The sequence below is a fragment of the Sorghum bicolor genome, chromosome 2 (genome assembly GCF_000003195.3).
Source record: "Sorghum bicolor cultivar BTx623 chromosome 2, Sorghum_bicolor_NCBIv3, whole genome shotgun sequence".
NCBI classification, from domain to species: Eukaryota; Viridiplantae; Streptophyta; class Magnoliopsida; order Poales; family Poaceae; genus Sorghum; species Sorghum bicolor.
In genome coordinates this window covers 76,067,136-76,092,049 of record NC_012871.2, presented here as the reverse complement: position 1 = coordinate 76,092,049, position 24,914 = coordinate 76,067,136, and the positions used below count along the sequence as shown (strand labels likewise).

Below are 24,914 nucleotides of genomic sequence, written 5' to 3'. Positions count from 1 at the left end.
CACGGACACCTACCTCCAGGCGCCTGACACGCGCGCCCCCTACGTGGCCACGAGTCAGGACGTCCCGGCCACGTCGCGAACCCGCCATGCCGCCTCCCCGCAGCGTTCCAGACCCCGTTTCCATGCATATAACGCACGAATCTCCATAGCCATCCTGCTCATCGATCCACACGGCTGGCTGCATCCATCCATCCATCCACATCCACCGACTGACCGCCATGGCGCAGGCGGAGCGCGAGCAGCTCAGCGTGGTGATGTTCCCGTGGCTCGCGCACGGCCACATCACCCCGTACCTAGAGCTGGCCAGACGGCTCACCTCCGCGGACCGCCGCCGCGCCGCCGGCGATAACATCGACGTGACCGTGCACCTCGTCTCCACGCCCGTCAACCTGTCGGCGATCGCGCGGCACCAGACGCCGCGGATCCGCTTCGTGGAGCTCCACCTCCCAGCGCCACCGGACCTGCCGCCCGACCTGCACACCACCAAGCACCTCCCATCCCGGCTCATGCCGACGCTCAAGCGCGCATGCGACCTCGCCGCGCCGCGCTTTGGCGCGCTGCTCGACGACCTCCGCCCGGACCTCCTCCTCTTCGACTTCCTCTACCCGTGGGCGCCGCTGGAGGCCGCAGCCCGCGGCGTGGCAGCGGTGCACTTGAGCACCTGCAGCGCCGCCGCCACCTCCTTCTTCGTCCACTGCCTCGGCACCGGCCGCGCGTTCCCGTTCCAGGGCGTCGGGCTCGGCACCGCCGAGGAGGAGGCCAAGTACACGTCCCTGTTCGCCGTCCGGGAGCACCCCGACGCCCTGGTCCCCGAGCGCGACCGCCTGCTGCTCAGCCTCGCGCGCTCCTCGGGCTTCGTGGCCATCAAGACGTGCGCCGACATCGAACGACCCTACATGGGCTACCTCTCCGAGCTCCTGGGCGGCAAGGAGATCGTCCCCGTCGGCCCGCTGCTCGTGGACGACTCCGACGGCGGCGGCGGCAACTCGTCCGAGTCCGACCGTGTCACGCGGTGGCTCGACGCCCAGCCTCCAGCTTCCGTGGTGCTCGTCTCCGTCGGCAGCGAGTACTTCATGACGGAGGAGCAGCTGGCGCGGATGGCGCGCGGCCTTGAGCTCAGCGGCGAGCGGTTCCTGTGGGTGGTGCGGTTCCCCAAGAGCCCCGAGGAGGACGACGACGCGGCGCCGGCGCCGGCGCCGGCGCGCGCGCTGCCCCGCGGGTTCGCCCCGGCGCCCGGGCGCGGGCTGGTGGTGGAAGGGTGGGCGCCGCAGCGCCGCGTCCTGGCGCACCCGGCCTGCGGCACGTTCCTGTCGCACTGCGGGTGGAGCTCCGTGCTGGAGTCGCTGGCGGCGGGGGTGCCGATCGTGGCGCTGCCGCTGCACATCGACCAGCCGCTGGGCGCCAACCTGGCCGCGGAGCTGGGCGCCGCCGTGCGCGTGCCGCAGGAGCGGTTCGGGGAGTTCCGGGACGAGGACGTGGCGCGCGCGGTGCGCGGGGCCATGCGCGGGGAGGAGAGCCGCGCGCTCAGGCGCCGTGCCGCGGAGCTGCGAGAGGTGGTGGCGCGGAACGACGCGGACGGCGCGCTGGTCGACGCGCTCGTCCAGCGCATGGCGCGGCTCTGCGGCAAGGGACAGCAGCGAGTGGCCGTGCCCAACTGAATTTCCGTTGCGTTGCGCTCTTTGCTCTGTTTCGTTTAGAGTCCGTCTGCTCGCCACTCATCAGAGTGTTCTAACCCAGGATTCTTTTCTAATGCCTTCTTCCTCCGTCATGTCGCTGTCGCCCGTTGCCCCGTCACAGCGCGACAGGGTCTCGCCGGAGCTCCGTGACCATAGAGCTACGACAAGATCCTCCCATGTCTGCAGCGACCTCCGTCTTCTTCTCTCTCCGCCGCCGTCATGACCATGGTCGTCCTGTCTCGATAGCCTTCTACACTATCGGAACCGTAACCATCGTCCCTTCGTCGTTCCTACTGTTTGGGCGGTTATCTCTTCGGAGCACTGAAGAGAGAGAGAGAGAGAGGGAGAAAAAAAAAATCAAGTGTTGGATTGCTCTAAAAACCTCTAAGTAGTATTTAGCAAATAAATTCATATATAATAGTAGGGTATATTTGGCATAAAAAAATCATGCATGTGACTACACACGCGGATTGAAAATTTAAATGAACCGAACTTTGCTCATATTTGTAACACGAATACAATGCACATGTCCGCAAATTAACTTGATTAGGTAATTAACTTAATTAGGTCTTGTTCAGTTGAGAAAAATTTTTAGTTTTAGTACTATAGCATTTTGTTTGTATATTTGGTGTAATTATTATTCAATTATGGATTAACTAGGTTCGTAAATTATAGACAAATTATATAATTAGTTATTTTTTATTTATAGTTATTTTTTTATTTATATTTGATGTTTCATGCATGCCTTCAAAGAATCAATGTGATAAAGAATTTTAAATTTTTTGAAAATTGAACAAGGCCTTACCAGTGCAAGTTTGAATTGAGTTGGCAGATGTGAATATTAATCAACTCAACAGTGCCACCTCAGCTTCGTCTAATAATTACTTTTTCTACCCCTAAATATTTGTCCTCTAAATATCTGTTATTTTCACTTCTTGACTAAATATATATTAAAAAATATTAATATTTATGGTATATAATTAGTATCACTAGAAAGATTCTTAAATTTATTTTTTAAATTTTTATTTAGAGACATAAATGTTATACATATCTTTTATAAATCAAGCTAAATTTATGATATACTTGAACGGAGACAGATATTTAGGGCTAATTGGCCGGGCAGTCGCGGCTGCAAACCTTATTGCCGCCTCAAAAGTCAAAACTGACCGACCAGGAGCTGGTCTACATGTCTACCTCGTTCTACATATATACTTCCATATACGTCTTCGAAAACTAATAAGTTTGCTATCAAAGTATGAAACACGAGTGATGATAGATAACTAGTTAGTTAAAATTTAAAAATGAAGAAGAACCAAGGACGAATGAAGCTGCAGATTAGTGACTCTTTGCTGGCAGAGTTGAGGTGTTGCGTACTTCCAGTGCCGGCAATCTCGGTTTTCAGTAGCTGCCTCTGATCTTTCCGTTAGTTGTGTTGCTAGTCGTCGAGGTTGTGTTTTTCAGGGAGCTGTTGACGAGCTGTGTAAATGTTTCATGTTTGTAAAAATCTCTTCTTCTTTTTCAGGGAGCTGCGACTCGGCTGCGCGGGCTTAGGGGCCTCCTAGCCGACGTCTCTTTTCATGTTGATTAGTTTTCAATATAACATTATATATTTCAGTACATTAGTGTTTGTCTGAGTGTCCATGCATGAACATTTTTCTAACCCTCTAGGACATCGCTAAATTGTGTTGTATTAAAATTTTCTCTATTTTAATAATAAACACATTAAATTTTTGCGTGATTAAGAACAAAATTACGACAATAAAGCTTTTGTCATTCTTTCTAAAAAAAATAAAGAAGAGCCAGGATACCGTTCTAAAAGAAACTTGGGAGAAAAGGTCGAGGTGACATTGGATCCAGTGACGGACCTCTACCGAACTCAGAAATTTACTACTAATTGAGCGCCAAAAGTGCACTCATGCATGCATGCGTAGCCTTTTAACAACTCAGTTCCAACTTGGAAGCTTCTGTTAAAGTTCACTTTTGCATGCGTGGCCAGAACGGATGACGTGAATGCCCTTAATCCCGCCTGCTAAAACTGACCATAGATGTATTTGGCAGCAGGCAGTATAGTTGCTTAATTATGGAGTAGTTAACATCTCTGCTTATATATACTGTCACCATCTGCTGCCCTATATGCCAAAAGGCGCGAAAGGCTATCATGGCTATGTGCGCTTTTCTTACTGTTTTCAGCATGAACTTAAGAACTTTGAAGGGTCAGTTTAAGAGTGCCTGTCACCGCTCATATAAAAAGCTGATTGTAATAGTGACCGTGTCTTGGCGTCATGTTTAATTTAGTAGCTTATGAATGAAGGGTATGCACTATTAGGGACGACAGGAGTATAATATACTTGGCTTGGCCATGCTATAGGAGTACAAGGATAAGTATATTTGGCCCTTCAACGCTCCACTTTGTCTAATTTTAATTTAGCTCTGGCTTGAATACAGTTTAGTTTAGGTTTTCCTTAGTTTAAACTTTGTTCAGTTCAGTTTGTCTCTTGAGCCCAGTCTTTAGTTTAGCGCTGGCACGAGAACGATTTCTTGAAGTCTAAATTAGGGGAGAAATTCAAACATTATCTCCAAAAAAGAAAGTTCGGAAAAGAAAATCCTAGTAATGTTTAGGGACACGAATAACAGTCCCATCAAAAACTAAAATAACAATATCCTATGCATCAAACATGTTATAATTAAGGGCATCTTTTTGCTTGCCTAGGCAAGTTTACCTGGCAAGACAGAAATCCAGGCCTCCAGGGCATTTGATTTTGAGTGTTTGGTAGCCACGATTTATTGTCTGGCCCTACCAGGGCAGCAACCAAATAGGCCCTAAAAGATTGAAGCAAAATATTCACAATAATCCAAATAAACAGAAATAAGCTTCGCAAAGTTCCAAATAAATTCATATAGATCCTATCATCAATGAAGATATCTCTTCATCATCTGCATGAGACCATCCTGAAATTTGCACTGTAGATCTACCAAATCTTCTATTTGAAGCTTCTACACCTTGTTTTACAAGCTCTAGAGACTATATTATGTGGGATTCCATGCATAAAAAAATCTGAAATATTTGAAGGCGCTTTGATTGTTTTTTTTTCCTCATTTAAATTGGATCAACAACCACTACCACATCAGCCCTGAACCGATTTGAGTTTGGGCTCATATGCTAACCTAATTGAATGGAAATTTGAGGCACCCAGACTATTAATTCCCTTCGTTCTAAAGTGTGAGAGTTTTTGGTTTTCTCAGATACATTATTTTTACTATTTATCTAAACTAATGTATATGTATATCGAATTGCAAGTTATGTATCTAGAAAAGCTAAAATATCTTGCAATATGGAATTGAAGGAGTAGAATGGTACTGGAGTTGGACATCATAATTGGAGAGACAAGGTCGGGTTAAATGTATATAGCTGCTTACGTTAGCAGTTTTGACAGACATGACATAAATGTGTTTAGTTTCGTAATTTCCTAGCTAGCTGCTGATCAGTGCCCCCAAAAGAGTACTATTGCGATTTGCCCTCCATTCCTATACCTTAAATTAAGTACCGAAACCACACGTAATTAACTGATTGGTCGAGGGTATACCCTCTCCTCTTCGTCCTTTGTACTAGGTACTATATATTTGTCCGCAGTAGCCTGCTCCGATCCCCGATCCTGCCGGGTAAACAAATGAGTGATGGCGCCACGGGTACACTCCTCTTCTCCAACAACAACAACAGCAGCACCATCGTCGCCGACGCCGACGTGCACCGGCGAGCGGAGGAAGGCGGTGTTCACTGTGTGGATGAAGTCGCTGGTGCTCAACGGCCACGGCTGCACCGTGTACGACTCCGACGGCGGCATCGTCTACCGCGTCGACAACTACGGCTCCGCCAGGTGCGGTGGCGGCGGTGGTGTCTGCCTCATGGACCTCCACGGCACCGTCGTCCTAAACATTGTTAAAAGGGTAAGAAGTCGTGTAAGTTTTGTATGGTTTTGAACTTTGATTATTTGCCGAATCTATCAGTCATTCAACATTTGGTAAACTGCGCTTGCATGGTGACTGGCTGCGTGTGCAGAGGCTCACGTTCGGCAGATGGAGGTGGCCCGGCCAGAAACCGTGGTTCACGGTGACGCGGCCGTGCAGCCCCTTCCGGTGGCGCTCGCCGCCGACATCGTCGTGCGAGTTCTGGTGTGACGACACAGGGCGTGTCAGGCGGTACACCATCACCGGGAAGCAGGAGTGCAGGATCGTCGACTCTTCCACGGGACTCGCCGTCGCGGAGGCCAAGAGGAAGACGACGGTTTGCGGAGTGGCGCTAGGGGAGGATGTGCTCTCCCTAGCGGTGGAGCCTCACGCCGACCCCTCGCTCGTCATGGGGCTGCTGCTCGTGCACGGCCTCATGAACCACACCATGTGAAGCGAAGCGACCAGCCTCTGTTACTGTTAGCCGATGATGTGCTCGCTACTCGTGCCGATGATGTGCTCGCTACTCCTGCCGGAGTTGTACGGCACGGCACGGCAGCGAAAGCGAAACACAGGGGGGCAGGCTGAGAAAGCACCGCGGTATTGCCAATTTGCCATGATACAACGAACTGCACTCGCCATCGAAATAAATTACTAACGAATCTGAATCAGAAGCTCAGGCTACATTCAGACACGTGCTCGACGGGACAAGCTGAGTCCGGGGCACTATTTGCTTATGGAAACGAAACCTGACATGAATAAAGATTTCCAGCAAATTTAACTGGAAACCACCTATACAGAAGGCTATTCTTGTTGCCACTATCTTCTCGGCTGCTTCTCTATGTACAAATCATCTAAAAGCGTTAGGCTACATGAAGTAGCTCAGCGATGTCTTCTGCCTCGACCCGCCTTCTCCGTAGAGGTCGTTCCATTGGACGAGCTCATTCATATTGTTTGAATCCGATGATATACTCGCACAAACCTAAACACAAGGGCCAGTCATGTTAGCAACACATTCGGATCATGAGCAGAGATTAGAAGACAAAAATAAATGACAGTACAAGGTAGAGCAAGTGGCCGTAGCATTTTACCTGCTCGTGTGCGTGCTTGAAATCACTAAACTTCAGGGAGCGAACGTCGCCGCTACAACACTGAGGTGGAGCTGGCCTATTTTCTGCTTCAGCTAAGGTTCTCTCCTGCATTGCACAGTTAGGTTTGTTTAAGTTAGCATTAAACCAAATAGGCAGAAAATCAAACTGAATATACCTAAAATAATGTATGCCACGTCAATGCTTCTAGTAGCACATAGAATTTCATCCTTATTACATTGCTTATAATAATGATGTAGACAGCAAGAAAACAGATAGGGAAGTGTTCCAAGATATCAGCTGACCTTCTTCTCTCTTTCAAGAATTTCCCTTATGGGGCAATGTGCTGCAGTTATACACAGGTTCTGCAAAATAGTTGTTGCCATCAACACAAAGAAGCGAAATTCAGAAAGAGAAAATAGGATAAGAAAGAAATATCTTAATGGGATACCTTCAGATCACTGCCTGAATACCCATCTGTCAGGTTTGCTAGTGCCTCCAGATCTACATCATCTGCCAAATCTTCTTTTGCTAGTATTACACTAAGAATCTTTTTTCTGTTGGGTGCATCTGGCAAGTTAACCATCAACCTAAGGAGAAGTTGTGGCCGGGTTATTTATTACCATGTCACAATTGGCAGAAAAGTAGCATAAACACGGAATGCAATTTACCTCCTGGGGAGCCTCCTGACAACAGCCTCGTCAAGATCAAATGGCCTATTAGTGGCAGCAAGTACCAAAACACGTTCTTTGACTTTTGTCCTAAGACCATCCCAGTTCACCATAAACTCGTTTTTCATCTTACGCATGGCCTCATGTTCCCCTGGATTCTCACGTCTACCCAGCATGCCATCAACCTAATATACAGGACACAAATCAATGAGTAAGCTAAAACAGTGATACAATGAACTTATCATGTCATAGGCGATTAAGAAATTCATCACTAACCTCATCCACAAAAATAACACTAGGAGATATTTTGCTTGCAAGTGAAAAAACAGCTTTCACATATTTTTCTCCCTCTCCAAACCACTGTTACAGTTACAGGGTTCAAATCAGCAAAGTAAAAAGTACTCCAAAATGAGAACAAACTGGATGAGTATAACATTGCACAAGTACCTTTGAAGCAATGCTTGACATTGATATGTTGATAAAATTAGCACCAGCCTCTGTCGCAACAGCTTTGGCAAGCATGGTCTTACCAGTGCCAGGTGGACCAAAAAGCAATATCCCTTTGCATGGCTGGGGCAAATAAATGATCAGAACTATGATTGCACACATGTATGAATCGGGAAAAGAAACATTACATTAAATGTAACAAAAAAAACACCACTAGGTAACATTCAGCATCCTAACTTTATAGCAATTCCTTTGTTTCGATTTAATTCAGGAATACAAGATAAGAAACACACAGAAGAATGATTTTGGTAAGGAAAGCCTCAACAATACCCCCAAAAAAATCACAAGGGGGTGTCGTTGACGAAGTCAAAGGAAAGAAAACTGAACTCCAGGTAACAGAAAGAAATGGAGTTATTAGTGGGGAAAAAATAGCAAACCACCAATCTAATGCTAGATTTGTGTGTCTGCAATCCACACCTTATGGATGACTAAACATACGTACATTGGGCTTTCAAGAAGGGTCGCACTTCAAACAATAGTTTCACAAAAACAAAATGAAGTTTAGAGAATGGCATGTACCTTCATAAGTTGTCCTTTGGAGAATAACTCAGGCCTTTGCAAAGGAAGCATTACTAACTCCTTCAAAGTTTCCTTGACATTTTCTAATGCTCCAATATCCTCAAAGGTAACACCAATCTCATCTGGAGGAATGACGTCTGTAAGAAGACGTTTTTCAAACTCATTCTCCGTGACAACATCCTAACAATGACAAAGAGAATGTAAGACAAAGGCAACAATATAAACTTATTTTATCATGGTAAAAGCAGATAATGAGACAACAAATTTATTTTGTTGACACTCAGTGTAGCACTATGTATTCTTTATGAATAAGAGAACAATTATAGCGTGCAGTCATAATAACATGAGGCTAACTTAATGATTCGAGAAAACAGGTCACCTTGAGTGACTTCTTTGTGCTCTTCTTCTTAGGGTCACTTTGGATACTTTCCAACAAATCAACTCCATGCTTAAGGCTGCAGTTTAGCAAGCATCAGCAAAGCAGTCACCAGATAAAACTGGGAAACAGAGTTTCCCACAACAATACCAAGTTACAAACCAAGAAAGTTCAGATACAATACCTTTCACCGGAAAGGACAACTCTCGCATCCTTTCCAGGAGTTTGAATAGGGCGATCCTTGAGTTGATAACTCAAAGCATAACCAACTATTTTATCAACACCTGAAAACACAAGTAGAAGACTAAAGCTACAGAGACTAAATTATATCAAATCAACGAAGAAAGCAGGAGTTCTACTTACATTCGCTTGTCAGATTACGATCTTTGACACAAACCACTGATTCTAAATCAGTACATTCCATACCATGGCGTGTTAGAAACTGCATCCAGAAGCAGAAATATATTAGCGAAGTCTTACAATATCGCAACACAAGAACAGAAACAGCAGTAGCGTGAAGTAAAAAGCCCATGCAGTATATGACTAATATATATAAACAAGTTGAATATTCAGAGTCCAGATAGGTTTGAATATTCCCCAGAACTGTATTAAGCCCATACAGAAATCAGTCACAATACAGTGCTTTTATACCGTCCCAACCCTGTATATTAAGGACGTTGACTAAAAGAACACCAGTCTATCCCCATTATCTCTATAGATTTGCAACAAGCATGACACACACAACAAAGGGATGTGCAGCCAAACAATTACTTTGACTATAAAATGAGAATATTAGCACTAGTGAGGTTTTAATGAAAAAGAAAAAATAAGCATTACAGTGTTACACCGATTATTGAATTCGGAAGGCTAACAGACCAGGCACCAGACTACCAGAGGAAACAAACGCAGATAAGTTTATTATAAATAATAAAACATAAAGGGCTATCTTCACGACACACTTACAGATTGCATTTTCAAAACATTAGCCTTTGCCTTAAGAATTTCAATGTCACGATCCAATAGCTGTTTCCACTGGGAGAGTTCTTTTTCATCCTGTAGCATATTTTAAGAGTTAAAACTTGCAAAGAAAATTCCCAGATATATATATAATATACCTCTTGAGAACTAACATAAATGACAGACCTGAGGTGATTCAATTGTCACTTTATTTGGGAAAAGTTTAGTTATATGCTTTGACATCTTGAGTGCTTCTTTATTTTTTTCACTCACCCGACCAAAGCTATCCTGCATCGAGAATACAACAGATTGTAAAAAACAGCATAATAATTGTAAGGGTGCACTACAATCAAAACATGTAATTTGGTAACCAGATAGCTCAATCAAACAATGGAAGATGGCAACAAGTAAACAAAAAAATTGGAAGCACCATTTTCATAGTAGGTTGATACTGAGTGACTTGAACAGTACTCCCTCATCTATTCCAAATTATAAGTCGTTTTGATTTTTCTAATAAGCTTTTGCTATGCACCTAAATATACGCTATGCCTAGATACTTATCTAGAAAAAACCAAAACGACTAATAATCTGGAATGGAGGGAGTAAATTGCAATAGGAAGGAAACATTAACCCTCTATTATCCTTATCTTCTAATGTGGCAATGCAGCACATTGTAAATTGGAAATATTAACCCTCCATCCCACATCATCCATCTCATATCATGGTCCACAAACTAGCTGGAGCCAGCTCACAAAAGTCTCGAGAACTTTAATACAAATGAATCATGGAATAACATACTAGTATTTAAGGTAAGCAAATTCAATTTGAAAGGTAAGTAGAATCAACTATTAACTGCACCTGGAATGCAAGGTCAAGTATTGCTGCTTGGCTGTATGGGAACTTGAGCCAAGGAGACCCATTGTTCGACTGCAGATAATACAATTAAATAAACTTTAGTTATACAAGAAGAGGTGAACCATTAGAGATTTAGAGCTGAGCGTAAATTCTCCTCAGATGCAGTACCTTATCTTTCCGAGCATCCGTCTGAATCTGGGACCCAACAATAAAAACTCCAGCTGGGAAACTTTCAAGTTTATTCTTTAGACCATGGTAGGTGTAATTATTTCCACATATTTTCTCAACATCCTTCAGAAATAGGATTACAGGCTCATGTTGACTTTCTTCAGAGGCAAACTGTGAAGATAACCCAATGAGTAAATAATATAAAAGAAAACAAGATATTGATACAACCAAGCGCAGGCTGCACAAATCCTATCACCTCAAACACAACATCAAATGAATGTTTGGCTCTATCTTCCCATCCTGGACCATCGAGGCATAGAGAATCAACTGGCAGATAACAATGAATATACAAAGTGAGTTACAAAGCTACAAAATGACAACATGCAGCATAAATTTCTAATATAGTCACAATGGTCTAAAGATATAGAAATACAAGAGATAATGTGAAACATACCCGAACAGAATAGGCCGTGATCAAGCTCACAATTGCCTCCAAGATCAATGCCCCCAGGGATCTGTTTATCAAACCTGACTCCAACTTTTGAGGATCCATTTTCCGCAAAAGAAAGCCTCACTTCACCCTGTGAACCATAATCAGGAGCTCTGCAGATTGAAAAAAGGGATAATAAGCCTAAACATAAATTATTTACATGTAACTGAACGACGCTCAGTCATAAGTTGGCACTTGTCAGACTAACAAGCATGAACTCAACATAGACTAGACATGGTCTTTGTTCAATCGGGGAAACTATACAGCCAAGATGAAGTACACAACTCAAGTGCCAAATATCAATTCAGCACCAAACCAAATGTATCATTTGCACAAAATAGAGTTGAAGATGGTTACAGTGAATATAAGTTATCCTGTACAAATGGTGATACCTACTTGACCATGAATGATACTATCTATGAACCCCCTGAGCCACAAATGATTGATGTTTTGGATCAAACTCATGAAATTTTGACCATCACTAACTTTTTAAAATATTTAGTTTGGAAATATGTCTCCTTAAAAATTACTTTCATAGTCTAACGAAGCAAGCGGGTATATCAGAGAACCAATCATAACAATGCAACTCACAAACATACCTCGGTCCCTCAAGCATAAACCCTGATGATCGAGGAGGACCAATGTACCTCACCCTATCACCTGAACAAACCATGAGCAGGATTAGTACAGCCTGGAGTGAACAATGGTCTATATCTGATCGCAGGTGGTTTCATTATCACCATGAACATAGTGGAAAAATACTGCAATTTCCTGACAACTTTCTACAATGTAGATGAAGGCTAGCGTACTCAGTTTCACAATAGAACAGCATTAAAAATTAGGCAACGCAAACTATGTAGATGGTCTTACCTTTTTTGTATGGTTCTGATTCCTTTGACTTTGAAGGCTGTCCCTGAAACAAAGATATAATCAAGCCCAAAATTAAACTGGAGCGATACCAAAAACAAACATAGAAAAGGATATTTATATCCCTTTTTCTTTTATAATTATTTTTCTCGTTACTTATTAGTAAACAATGTTATCAGATTTTGTCAATGTAATTCCTAGATTATTTGATTTGTGGAAAGGAAAGGCATTATACATCATTCCTTCTTCCAAGCCTTTTGCACTAGGACTTTTTCCACCACATACAAGTATACAACAAAATCAATTTACATCGTAACATATATATATTAGGCAGGCATCAAGATACGAAATTACTTAGTGAAAAGCTAATGCTACAGATTTTTTATGTGCTTGCTAATAGAAGAAATGCTGCAGAACCTTACTGCAATTTTGAGATGCGGATTACTTGAAGAACCAAGTTTCCAATAGGAAGTGAAACATATCATGATTGCAATAAATAATAGCAGCATTACAAAATAATGTCGAAAGATCACAATATCAGGAGAACATGGGGCATGTTTTGGTTCTTCTATAGCAATGTTAATGGGTAAGAAATTAAAGAAGTAACCCAACATTTGTTCCATGCATTTGTTCAGAGCAAAATGGCTCTCCTTCCCTAGCAAGGGTTTCCTTTACCACTACAAGGTTAGGCTTAAAAACAAGCATGCCCTTGGCTGTGATGCAACATTAACTATCGCACAATAGTATCAGTACTACGCAAAAATAACAACGTTAAGAAGCTTACACCAGACAGCAGTGAATAATCTATGACAAGCAGCTTAGCACCAAAGGATTTGGTAAGTGCCTTAACCAGTAATTCTTGGTAGATCTCGGACCCTATAAAAAGGCAAGTTGTTTTTACATGCATGCAGCAACAAAAGTTTCTAATTGACAATGTGGTCATCATATAGAGCAAGAGCAAATACCTGCTGGACCAGATAATAGTACCCTTTTACAAAGAGAAGATATATCCTTTGTCCACTTGGTGGATTCCTTGCAGCATAGGTTTACATATGCTGATGACAGGAGAACATTTTTGGTATTTTCACTGCAAGGAGGAGAAGCTACTAAGCAATAGCTTCAAGGGTGACGTACTTGGGTAATCGGTATTTACCAGCCCTATTCAGTGCTACCGATTCACTACTAGTTAAACAACACTATATGATAAGAATTACAGATGCACTTGGATGCAGGATTTAAAATGCAAAGATAAATTTTAGTTAGTATAAATAATCAAAAGAAATACAGCTCGACAGCAATATTACTCTTCAGTAACCTGTAGTATTGCATCATTGTAATTATGCCATGTTATTACATTAACAAAAAAATGTGGTGTTGCAAATTCATACATTATGATGTTACTTAAGTACTTAACGAACTGCAACATAAAAAAAATGCAAAATGTACTGATATTATAACAGAGAGCGGCTGAAATGTGAGTGCATACCTAAGATAATATGGAAAATTATCAAATGACTCTGATATATCACTTGCACTTATAGCTGCTTTCTTCAAATCATCCTTCAAAAGTTGGTGTCGACCAACTGTCATATTTTCTTCAGAAGGGCAGTAGCTCTGTTCCCCCATAGTCTTACATAAACTGCTGACTATCTCCTTATCTGTTAATGAGCAAACAGTAGATTTCACCTTAAAATTGTGATTCTATTTTAGTGCAGTGCATCACTGCCCAACAAATAAGGCTAAGAGCATCTCAAAGAGGCTCTTTACATGGTTCTTTACCGCGCAAATTAGAAAACAAACCCAAAAAAAGATGCTCCAATAGACTCTCTAAATCACTCTCCAAGTATCCATCTTTTCCGCTCTCCAAAATCACTCTCCATCTTTGGGAAAGCTACATGGCTCTCTAAATGTAATATATGGTAGTTTTCTCATGAATTTTTTTTGCACAAAAAAATATGATAAGCTATTGGAGTATACTAGAGAACAAAAATTGGAGAATCTGTTGGAGGCACGAGAGAATACTCCAAATAAAGATATAGAGATTGCAATTTATAGAGGCTCTTGGAGTTGTTCAATGGCTGCATAGAAATTCCATTCCCTAGACCCCATCTTGTGTGGGAGCTTTCAACACTAGGTTTTTGGTGCAGTGAAATTAAAATGTACCCCAGATTTTCAGTTTCTGGCTAACTTCTAATGTGTTCAAGACCAAACGGTAGTTTTGACTTGAAACTATCTCTCAATTAGAGCAGTGAAATTAAAAATGTCACAAACACAAAATCATGAAAAGCATGGGACTAGGAAACATAAATACATACTTAAAATTATCTTGAATGGCACATGCTAACCACATCATAAGTTAGCATGGTATCGGTGGCAAAATAAAGCTGATATATAAGGCTCAGTGGCTCACCATGTGGAACCAGTGGAGGTCGGCCATTTCCAAAGTTAAATGGTGTTGATATTTGGGTTCCTTTAGACGACAAATGATCAAGTGTGCCTTTGACAACTGGATATTGTTCTTGTTGGATGACACATTTTGAACACAAAGATGATGTGCTTGCCTTTTCCTCCGGAAGTTGCTCAAATATCTGCCAGCACATTAAGGAAATTCGTATCCAAATGGATGTTTGTATACATCATCAAGAATATTAACGGCAAGCTTCTAACAAGGGAAATAGATCTCAGAGAAGCACAGAAGAAAGTAGCTGGTGGTAGGAAAGGATACATAAGCATGCCTCCCAACAGAAACAAAAATGACTTCATCACCACCGGTGATGGTGACTTTAGCAGCTTTGTCCAAGGCCTTCCCATTGACATGGACAACTTTGTTCATGTAGATCTCAAGGGCAGCACCCCTCTGGTACAAGAGGTCATCATTGAGAGTCAAAAACTCAGAATACAGACAAGAGTGGTAGGGTATGTGCAAAGAAGCACAAGGAAAAGTGTACCTTAACATGCTTCAGTTTGCAAATAAGTGACCCAGGAGATGTCTCGGTGAGTTTCAAGTCACACTTTCCGCCATGGCCAATAGTGAAATGAGCAGGATAAATTGGAATTGAGGGATACTGGAGAAGAAATGGCAGAGAATTAAAAACAAATAAAAATAACTCCACAGCACACACTAACATGGTAGATAAATGGGACTCTGCCGATGTGAAAAAGAGAAACGATTCTGTCTCTTAAGAGGCAAGGTTGGATAGCCTCTTCCCAACACCACCACCATCATTCATCAACCAGACAACCACTATGACATGTGTATGGTGAACAAGCACTAACTAGCCTGACAGCTAGGCATCTTTTCTACCCCACCCATCCCACTTGACAACTTTTGTCTATGAAAAGTAATAGGGGAATATGACGTAAATTCAGGTTGCAGAGCTGCCGCCGTTAAAAATGAATGTGTCCTATTTAGACCTTTTACAAATTGTGAGGTGAAAACCTCCTGCAACATAAACAATGGGCCAGCAGGATAAATGGACTAATGGAGAATGCATGACACAAGGAGCTTGCCATAGCTAAAGTTGACTATGACCCGAACAGTAATAATAGAATGTGATCGATAAAATACCAGCCAAATTACAAGAATATATAACGTGCATTCAGGTATAGGTAGCATAATGCCAGGAGATAGAGATAGCGTACACTTGAAAGGAGCATAAGAGCATTATACTTCAAAGTTCAAACTACACCATGTTATCAAAGTTTGACAAGATACAATAACAATGCAGCACATAATGATTTCATGTTGCCACCTGACCTCATGGATAATGTAATACAGCACACCAATCAAGATATTTTGCTCATTCAGAAACAAAGTTAGGAATGGAATTTCAAAGCAACCCAAAACATACAACTTACAAAAAAAAAAGTGCCCAACATTTGTTTCAGGGTGAAATGGTTTAGAACATAATGCGCTCACTAGATAGTTGTTTGGCAGTTCAGTGCAGTACATGATGATTTGGGTACAACGGTTCAGTTCTTCCACACAATAAATAAATTACAGTACAGCCTAAATGCTTGACTATCTCGTAATGATTGAGTCATTTTTACTTATTAATCAAAAAAAGATGATCAGAGCATGTGAGGCATATCATTTCCCCTGTTCCAAGAGTTGAATAAGCAACCAAACCAAACCAAAGGAAAGGAAACCAACCTCAGAAGACTGGGAAATCAATCGACCCCAGGCGTCAGCGCGGCCACTGGCGGGCCGGGTCTTCCAGAGCGTCCCCTCGTCCGTGGGGAACGCCCTGACCGGCCGAGTCTTCTTCCTCCTCCCTGAAAACCAAGAAACGAACCGGATCAAGAAGCAAAGCCAACCGAAAAGATACATCGAGTCGAGGCGGCGGAAACCCCGCACGCACCTGCGGAATTGGAGAGGGTGGAGGAGCCGGCGACGTTGACGGCGGGCGGCCTCGCCACGCCCTGCAGGTTGTGGACGGAGCTGTCGAGCACGTCGACGGCGGGTGGGTCAACCGCCTTATCGCCGGGGTCCTCGGCCCGCGCAACCTGGGACGCAAAAGCAGCGGCGGCGTCAGATCAATCATGAATCCGCACGAGAAGTCGAGAACCCGAACGCAGGAACGAGTCGCGCCGTACCGCGACCTTGGCGCGCTTGGCCGATCGGCTCCGGGACTGCGGCGACGGCGGGGTCGAGGCGGAATCCGCCGGCGCGCCCGCCGTCGTCGGGGACGCCGCGGCCGCGGCCGCCTCCGCCTGCGTCGGCGGCTGCGGCGGCGGCGGAGAGGAGTCCTCGGACGGGCCCCTGCGCTTGGCCGCGGAGCTCCGCCTGGTGTCGACCATCGCGAGGGAAAGGGGGCGGGCGGGTGTCCTCCCCCTCGGGCCCCGGATCGGAGACGCGAAGGAAGTCGGATGAGCGGCCGGGCCGGCGCGGGGAGGGAGGGAGGGGACTGGAATGTAATTTCTCTCCTCGGCGACGGGGACGGGGACGGGGACGGGCGAGATGCCGGGCGCTCCTCCCCCCTCACCCACAACCTCCTCCTCCTCCTCCTCTCTCTTCCGTTTACGGAACGCGCAGCAAAGGGTAGTAGGTGCGATGCCGATGCGTTGCGCCGCGCGGGGTCGGGTCTTAAATACTCCTCCCGCCCGGACGGAATCGATCCGCGGCGCCGGCGCGGCGGTTCACGGCTCGGAGAGAGAAGCAAGAGAGCGGGCCCCCACCTGCTTTGCTGCTGCTGGGTTGGGTTGGGTTGGGTTGAGCGGCGGCGCAGGCTTTTGGGCCGCTGCCGACTTGCGGTGGAGGAGGTGGACCCGGAGGTGGACTGGCACTGGCACTGCTGCCTTGCGTGCGTGCGCGCGCGCTGGCCGCTGGGCAGTCACCGTGGCCCGTGGGGCTGTGGCTGGGTGCGTGAACGAACCGAACACCAACCGACGAAACGAACGGTGGTGGTGGGGGGTGGTGCGCGGTGTACAAACGGAGGCGCCGAGCGAGCGAGCGAGCGAGCGAGTTGGGGTTTGGATCGGTCCGCTGCCTGCCGCTTTCATTCATCTGCACGGGCAGCCGGGGAGGATGGGACGGGTTTCTTTTGGATGCATCTCCGTCTCAACCTGTCTTTGTTACAAATACACGTACAGGGATTTGATTACGCGCGTGTGTCTTGTTAGGCGGATGTTTATCCGTCGAGAGTAGTAGGTAGTACAGTTTTTCCCCCACCGTGAGAGGACCTTTTGTTCACAATCATATGGCTTAAGCTTATTAGCCGAATCTACCAGACATTCAGCAGTGTTTTCCTCTCACAACAAATCAGTCAACAATACTTTCTGTCATAGCTTGTCAGCCAAACAAATAAGGCGGTTGTCAAATAACACTTCATCTGATAATAATAATAATAATAATAATAATAATAATAATAATAATAATAATAATTATAATAATAATAATAATAATAATAATAATAATAATAATAATAATAATAATAATAATAATACCATTAAATTCTAAAAAAAATACTAACACTCAAGTCAACTCAAGTCAAGAACTTATTAAAATTAGATGGACGATAAAGGCAACCACGTACAGTAAAAGTATCTTTTGATCGAGCCCTGCCCAGTTCCCTCGAAAAAATGGAGCTCTGCCCAAAATTAATTTGAGATTATTGCCCGACTGTAGTTGCCTGTACCTGCTACCTCGTGCCATCAAAATCGATTACCTAGGTTGTCCTGTGAGTTACCTAGCTTCGATTAGTACTCCCTAATCATTTTCCCAAGTACAGCAAACACATTCAAAAATTCAACCAAACACTGCCTTCCCTTTTGACCATTCAGGCAAGGTGCCATGTTAACAGCCAAATGCTACTTTAAATTCCACATCTATCCGACTAGGCAATTTTACAACCGTACATAAACAATCTATAGACAGGTCTTAAGTCCTAGCAACTTATTCAGGGCTTGAACCAAACAAGCCCTAAGCCCTAAGTTTATAAGTGTGTCTTGTCTTGTGCCTTTTTACTGTGTGATGAAAGTGTGTTCTTTTGCTACATGGGTTAAAAAATAATTGTTCCATTTTTTTTACATTATTCCAATGCACACAAGTAATATTACATGAAGTGTCGCCATACACATAGATAAATCTACATTCTTATCCAAATGGATAAAATAGATGTGTCACCTTGTCTTGCATGTGTAGATTGATCAAACCAAACTTCACAATTGTGTCATGTCTTCTACCTTTTGCGGGTCCCTAGCCTAGGACCCAAATTCTCTCCGTCGCTAGGGGCTCTAGATAGGGTCGCTAGCCATAGCCTCGGGTAAGGGGCAATGCCAGGTTCAAGCTCCCTAGTGTCGTGGCACCATGGGAAAAAAGTTTACCACTTAAACACCCTCATTTTCGCCATATACACTGATAAGATTGTCTAGAGTACTTAGTTGTTGCACTAGGATAAATTCGCATGTAGGAGGATACGCGATGGTTGCTTGCCAGATGGAGGCGATGGCTAGCGAGTGACTAGGGTCGTCCAAATTATTGGAGTAGAAGTAGGATTGAAGCAAGGACATTTGGCAAAGCGGTGGAAGGCGACGCCACAAAGAGTCGAGCGTGCATGCATGAGTCAAGAGACAAAGGTCGCCGCCATGGAGGACACGAGTTTGCACAAATGTTAGAGTGGATGTTCGGCCTCGGGTGTGGCAGGGTCTTGCAAGCCTCATATTCATGGACTAAAACTCTAGGGGTATCCATGTGTTTGGGGGTTTGGTCCTAGGCTCCCCCCCTGAGCCCAGGACTAGATCCGTTCTTAAGTATTATTCTACATACATAAACATGTTTTTTTCTCTGGTGAACAAGCAATAACTTCTCTCGCACATGTAGATCAACCTAAGTTTACAAGGGTGTCATGTATCGTGTCTTTTATCACATAAAAGGGAAGATGTGTAATATTTTACTTGACGGGTTACAAAGACGTCTCTTTCCTTATATAGTTTTGTGCATAGAGGAAGTGTTATATGGAAGTATCACTATATATGTACATAAAAACTTATTAATACTTTCTTATCTGGTAGACAAGTACATACCTTTTGTCATAAATACTAAACATTGATACCTTATCATGCGTGTATAGACCAACCACCAACCTCAAGCTTAGAAGCACGTCGTGTCTAGTGTTTTTTAAGGTCATGTGTAGTACTATAGTAGCAAAGGGCAACACCGACTCCTTTCGCAAGATGGGTTACATAACGGGTGTGTCTTTATTAGAGTTCGTAACGCACACAATATACCACTTATATGTAAGAGAACATACATAAGTTTACTACCGTTTGACACTATTATGCTTTGGTCGACAAATTAAATTTCCTCTCGTGCGGTACAGGGCCCATTTCCTAACAAAAAGTGAGTATTTTCTACGGCACAAGTGAGTGGCTCGTAGTTTATCGGTTGGGAGCCCAAGACGAAATGGTACCTTTTCGAATAGAAAAAAAGATTTACAAAAAATAATAATAAAAAAATAAAACAAAACCCTTAGGAAAGACGCAACAAAACCACATAAAAACATAGCACTAGCCAGAAGCAACAATCATCGAACGCCACCTTGCATAGCATAGAGAAAAGCGAACTAGAAGGAGGAGTAAGTTTTCCACAGCGATGTGGCGGATCTAGGATGGGGACAAAAGAGGGGAGCTAAATAGTAAACATCTAGGGTTAAAGATAGAGATTAATAAAAATTTAAGGCTAACTAATACTAATTTAATGGATAAATCAGACTCATAGGGGGCTGGAGCCCACCTAGCCCCCCTTTTGGATCCGCACCTGACAGCTATACCTCCAAGAAAGAAATCGATATCTGCAAATGTTGTCAACGCTAACAGGAGGACCACAGTTTTTTCAACCAAACTTCAAGAGAGTAAAAAGGTCTCATAACAATGCCTTTAATGAGGGGCGTGACGTCAAAGATGACATCATTGTCGGGAAAGACCAAGGGCCTGGCAGGGCCTTCGCCCGACAACCGTATGCTAGCCACATAAGAGCAACTCCAACAGTTTTGCAAATTCTGTTTGACAAATGTTGTTATTTGCCAACTCCCAAAACGATATGGGGAGAAAACAAAAAGAACATGTCCAAGTATTTGACAATTTTGACTTGGCAAAAACAAAATTCTACTAGTTCTGAAAATCAACGAAGAAGCATCAGATTGCCAAACTGTTGGATAGGAGATTTTGAGAGTTTTGGCAAAAAAAAAAACAAGAATGCCAAACCTATTTGCAAAACTGTTGGGAAATCGACACTGTAGCACTTTCGTTTGTATTTGACAAATATTGTCTAACCATGGTCTAACTAGGCTCAAAAAATTTATCTCGTCAATTCCGACCAAGCTATGCAATTAGTTTTTATTTTCGTCTATATTTAATACTTCATGCATACATCTAAAAATTCGATGTGACGGAGAATCTGAAAAATTTTATAAAATTTTTTGGAAAACTAAACAAGGCCTACGTGCACACAGTTTGCTTTGGTTAGAACAGAAGCAAAAAAAACACCTTGCAAGTTTGCAAGGACAAAATGAAACTCTTATGGAGAATTTAAATCACCTTTCGAGTCGAGCGAGCGCGCATCGTTTCTTGAATCATGCACGTGAATTCACCTCACGGAAATCGTGCACGTGAAGAGTACTCTTGCTCAATCAATCAATCAATCATGATGCGGCGCTGGTACCTTTGCTGTTTGTGTGGCGACCGAGTCGCTGGCCGACTCCAATCAAGGTAATACTACTACTAGCCGGTAGCGTAACAAGCAGCACGTGTTAGGCGTGCTGGTTGGACCTGCATGCGCGCCGGCGCCCGGCCGGTGGTAGCCCGTTGACGCAGGGGCCGGGCGCAGCAGCAGCAGCAGCAGGTCTCCCGTCTCCCAGCTCAGCGCCGGCAGTGTGGGCGAGACACAGACACAGGAGAGAAAAAGGCGAGGAGAATGCCATACCCATACCATACGACGATGCCGTCCCCGGTCGGGTCCCCGGCCTGCCTGCCTGCCTGTACGTGACGACCGCGACGTTGCCGTCAAAGGACGGCGAGCACCGATCGAGACAACGCCGGTCGGTCCCACCGGGCCACCGAGGTCACTCACGTCGAGTCGAGGTGCCGCGCGGCTTTGGGAACTGGGAATTGGGAATCACGACACGTCGACACGAGACGCACGGAATTCGCCACCGATACGGGGGTCCGGTTGTGATGCCTGGGTGCCCGACTGCCAGACTGCAGCCTGCATGCACTGTCCGTGTGTCTGATCTCCTGTCGCCTGTCGCCGACGACCGCGCGGCTAGCTGGGGACGGGTGGTGCAGCTCGGTCCACGGTCGTGGAAAAACACCGGAGACCGGGGAAGAGCGACAGCGCTGGCGCTGGTTGCCGGAGGCCCGAGGCCGAGAGCCTGCTGCCGGGGCCGGACCCGGACTGCATCTCGTATTCTCGTCCCGGCTAGTGGCGCACGAGCTGCTTCGTTCGTTCGATTCCTCACCGAGAGGTACTGGCATAAGAATGAAGATTCAGAGTTTTAGCTCAAGGTCTTGTTTAGGCCTTGTTTAGTTTGAGAAAAATTTTGGATTTCGCTACTGTAGCACTTTCGTTTGTTTGTGGTAAATATTATCCAATCATAGACTAACTAGGATCAAAAGATTCGTCTCGCGATTTACAGGTAAACTGCGTAATTAGTTTTTCTTTTCGTCTATATTTAATGCTTCATGCATGTGCCGTAAAATTCGATGTGACGGAGAATCTTGAAAAATTTTGGTAACTAAACAAGGCCTTAATTTTATATATATATATATATATATAGCTAAGCAAGATCCTAGTGAACCCTAATCACATAGTCCTTTTAATGATTGCAAAGTGGAAAGAGAAAAATCTTAATAGTTGGCCCTAATAGCACTTCTAAGGTTATAAAGTTCGACTTTCCGTGATAGCAAAGGCTAGGATTTAGGTTAAAAAATCTCTCATTTATCTCATGCTAAAGCACAAGTCTAAGGACAAGTTCAATTTCTCGCATATGCATCCATGCCGCTGTATATAGTTGGGACATGTGTCCAGTAGTTTTCTAAAAAAAGATTACCTTAGATGTTGTCTTACTTTTCGTGGATTGAGTTTTTTTGTTTGTTTGTTAAGAGACGACTTGATTTCCAAGAACCTCTCTAGATCCCATCCACATTGAAGCGGATAAATTGGACCAAGGGAGCCTCAGAACACGTAACTGCAAAATTAATTTGACTCAGTAAAAATTTAATTGTTTCCTATGAGAAGTTTCTATATTAAAAACGCGCCCTAGATTACCAGAAGCACCGACGGAGCTACATGTAGGCCAAAGAGGGCCATGGCACCTCCTTGCTCATAGAAAACTTCATTAAGTAGTTATTAAATTAGAGATTAAGATCAATAAATATACATATTAAGTAAAAAATTAGTGCTAATAGCCCCCTCTTGTTTTCCCATCAAGCTTCGCCACTGACTGAGGCCTTGTTTACTTCCAAAAATTTTTACAAAATAGGAATAGTAGCACTTTCGTTTGTATTTGACAAATATTGTCCAATTATGGACTAACTAGGCTCAAAAGATTTGTCTCGTCAATTCCGACCAAACTGTGCAATTAGTTTTTATTTTCATCAATATTTAATACTTCATGCATACGTCTAAAGATTCGATGTGACGGAAAATCTAAAAAATTTTACAAAATTTTTCGGGAACTAAACAAGGCTAGAAGGAAATCAGGAATTGCAGAGGCCTCCCTTCGCTTTCGTTAAAGCGGCCCCGTCTGGAGCGGTGGCGAATGCGCGCGGAACCGCAGAAGCTCTACTCCGTACGTCGCAGTGTGCGGAGGCCCAGGCAAGATTCCTCTGGTTTGTCTCAAAGGCCGGGCCGCCGGTGCGCTGTGAGCCCACGCTGCAGTGGGAAGACTCGTGCGGCTTGCAGCTTGGAGGGCCCAAGAGGCCCAGAGTAGAAGCGGCCCTTCTCCTTGTCTGACAGTGACATGCCAGCGAACGAGGGTGACTCTTCATCGGCCTCGGCCTGCCTGCAACTTTAACAGAGAGCACATGCACATCCTTCCGATGACAATCTTCTGGTTCTTGGATGGTACGCGTGTGATCAATCCACGCAGAAGTCAAAACGCCATGGCACCGAGTGTTCTCTCTACACGCTACCAGATTATCAAATACAATTATACAACACAGGCTGAGCAAACAGATTCCCGCTAGGATTAAGGTGTCCCTAGATGAATAATTCACACAATGACACAATAAAACAAATCACGACCATACTGCCATGAGCTCACCGTGTGTTGCATCTGGCCAACGCAGTCTTAAAACAGACTCTACGTCGCCACCTTGGCATCGTCAACGAATACAAGAGATGATAAGAGCAGCCACAACATTAGACGATACTGACTTTCCTTGTCACATGTACTACTACTACACGAGTGTTTGCAATCATTTTCTGTTGAAACGTTATTAACGTTAGGCATTTTTTTTAGAACGGCAACACTTTATATATAACATTAAAGCACAGTACAATAGTGTGAGAAAAGTATTCCCAGATTACAGAGCCAGTTAAAGTAAAAGAAACTACTGAACTAGTACATCTGTAGACATATATGGCAATGTTTTCGTCGAGGCTGCGGCAAAAACATCAAGGGCCCTTGTTCTCGTACCCCGATAGTACAGCCGATACTTCCGATCGGCCTGTGTATTCGAGGGTTAGAAGTCTCAAGCCGTATATAAGAATTAGGCTTCACCAGACTCAAGAAGATGGTTCCACAACCATAGTGTGAACATGAATACTGTCCTCAGATAATTTTCTTTTTAAAAAAGAGTATAAAGCCATCTTAGGCTGCTCCTCACGTGTCTTTAGTTAAAGGAGGAAACAGGAAACAATATTATTATGTTCAGTACTTTAATTCACTAAGTCACTAAATGTATGCGGACTTGTCGATACTAGTGCGTCAGCTCATCCTCTTAACTGAACACCGGTGGTTGCAGTGGAAAAAAGAAGAGAAATTGATGCTTGATAGAAGACAGAGAAAATGAAACGTCGCTTTTTCCAAGCAGAGAGCATATCCTTCGGAGCTCCGACGATAACCTTCTGGAATACTACACTACAGTACCTCGTCTGTCTTGTAAAAGACCCTGTGATTTTGACATCTGCGCAAAACGCCATGGCACAAACAGGCTAAGCCAACAAATTTCCAGGACTAACGACATCCACAGAAAATGGATTCTGAAGCCACCCAATGGCACAGCTTACCGTTTTCGCCCGTAACCTGGACCAACAAAGACTAGCCACAAACAAAACAACCAAACCGCAGCAGA

The 24,914-nt window shown here is 44.1% G+C and overlaps 2 protein-coding genes and 1 pseudogene across 3 annotated transcripts; 2 read left to right on the top strand and 1 right to left on the bottom strand.

Annotated features, from left to right (window-relative positions):
• LOC8074428 (beta-D-glucosyl crocetin beta-1,6-glucosyltransferase) lies at positions 155–2,326 on the top strand. The gene has a single exon (XM_002463325.2). It carries the CDS (start codon positions 219–221, stop codon positions 1,656–1,658), a length of 1,440 nt encoding a protein of 479 aa, XP_002463370.1. The 5' UTR covers positions 155–218; the 3' UTR covers positions 1,659–2,326.
• Positions 5,071–6,170, top strand: LOC8078534 (annotated as a pseudogene).
• Positions 6,239–17,256, bottom strand: LOC8078533. 2 transcript variants are annotated; one of them, XM_021453028.1, is made up of 28 exons: positions 16,716–17,256; positions 16,481–16,625; positions 16,273–16,394; positions 15,068–15,184; positions 14,845–14,976; positions 14,530–14,707; positions 13,606–13,777; positions 13,085–13,206; positions 12,904–12,995; positions 12,123–12,165; positions 11,852–11,912; positions 11,217–11,365; positions 11,019–11,089; positions 10,763–10,933; positions 10,598–10,666; positions 9,926–10,027; positions 9,746–9,835; positions 9,146–9,224; positions 8,967–9,066; positions 8,786–8,861; positions 8,407–8,586; positions 7,828–7,950; positions 7,657–7,740; positions 7,381–7,565; positions 7,161–7,299; positions 7,015–7,074; positions 6,713–6,817; positions 6,239–6,603 (listed from the first exon to the last, which is right to left on the bottom strand). In XM_021453028.1, exons 1-28 carry the CDS (start codon positions 16,917–16,919, stop codon positions 6,490–6,492), a joined length of 3,285 nt encoding a protein of 1,094 aa, XP_021308703.1. In that variant the 5' UTR covers positions 16,920–17,256; the 3' UTR covers positions 6,239–6,489. The 2 variants fall into 2 exon arrangements, with proteins under 2 accessions (XP_021308703.1, XP_021308702.1); XM_021453027.1 differs by having other exon boundaries at positions 12,123–12,159; positions 16,716–17,184.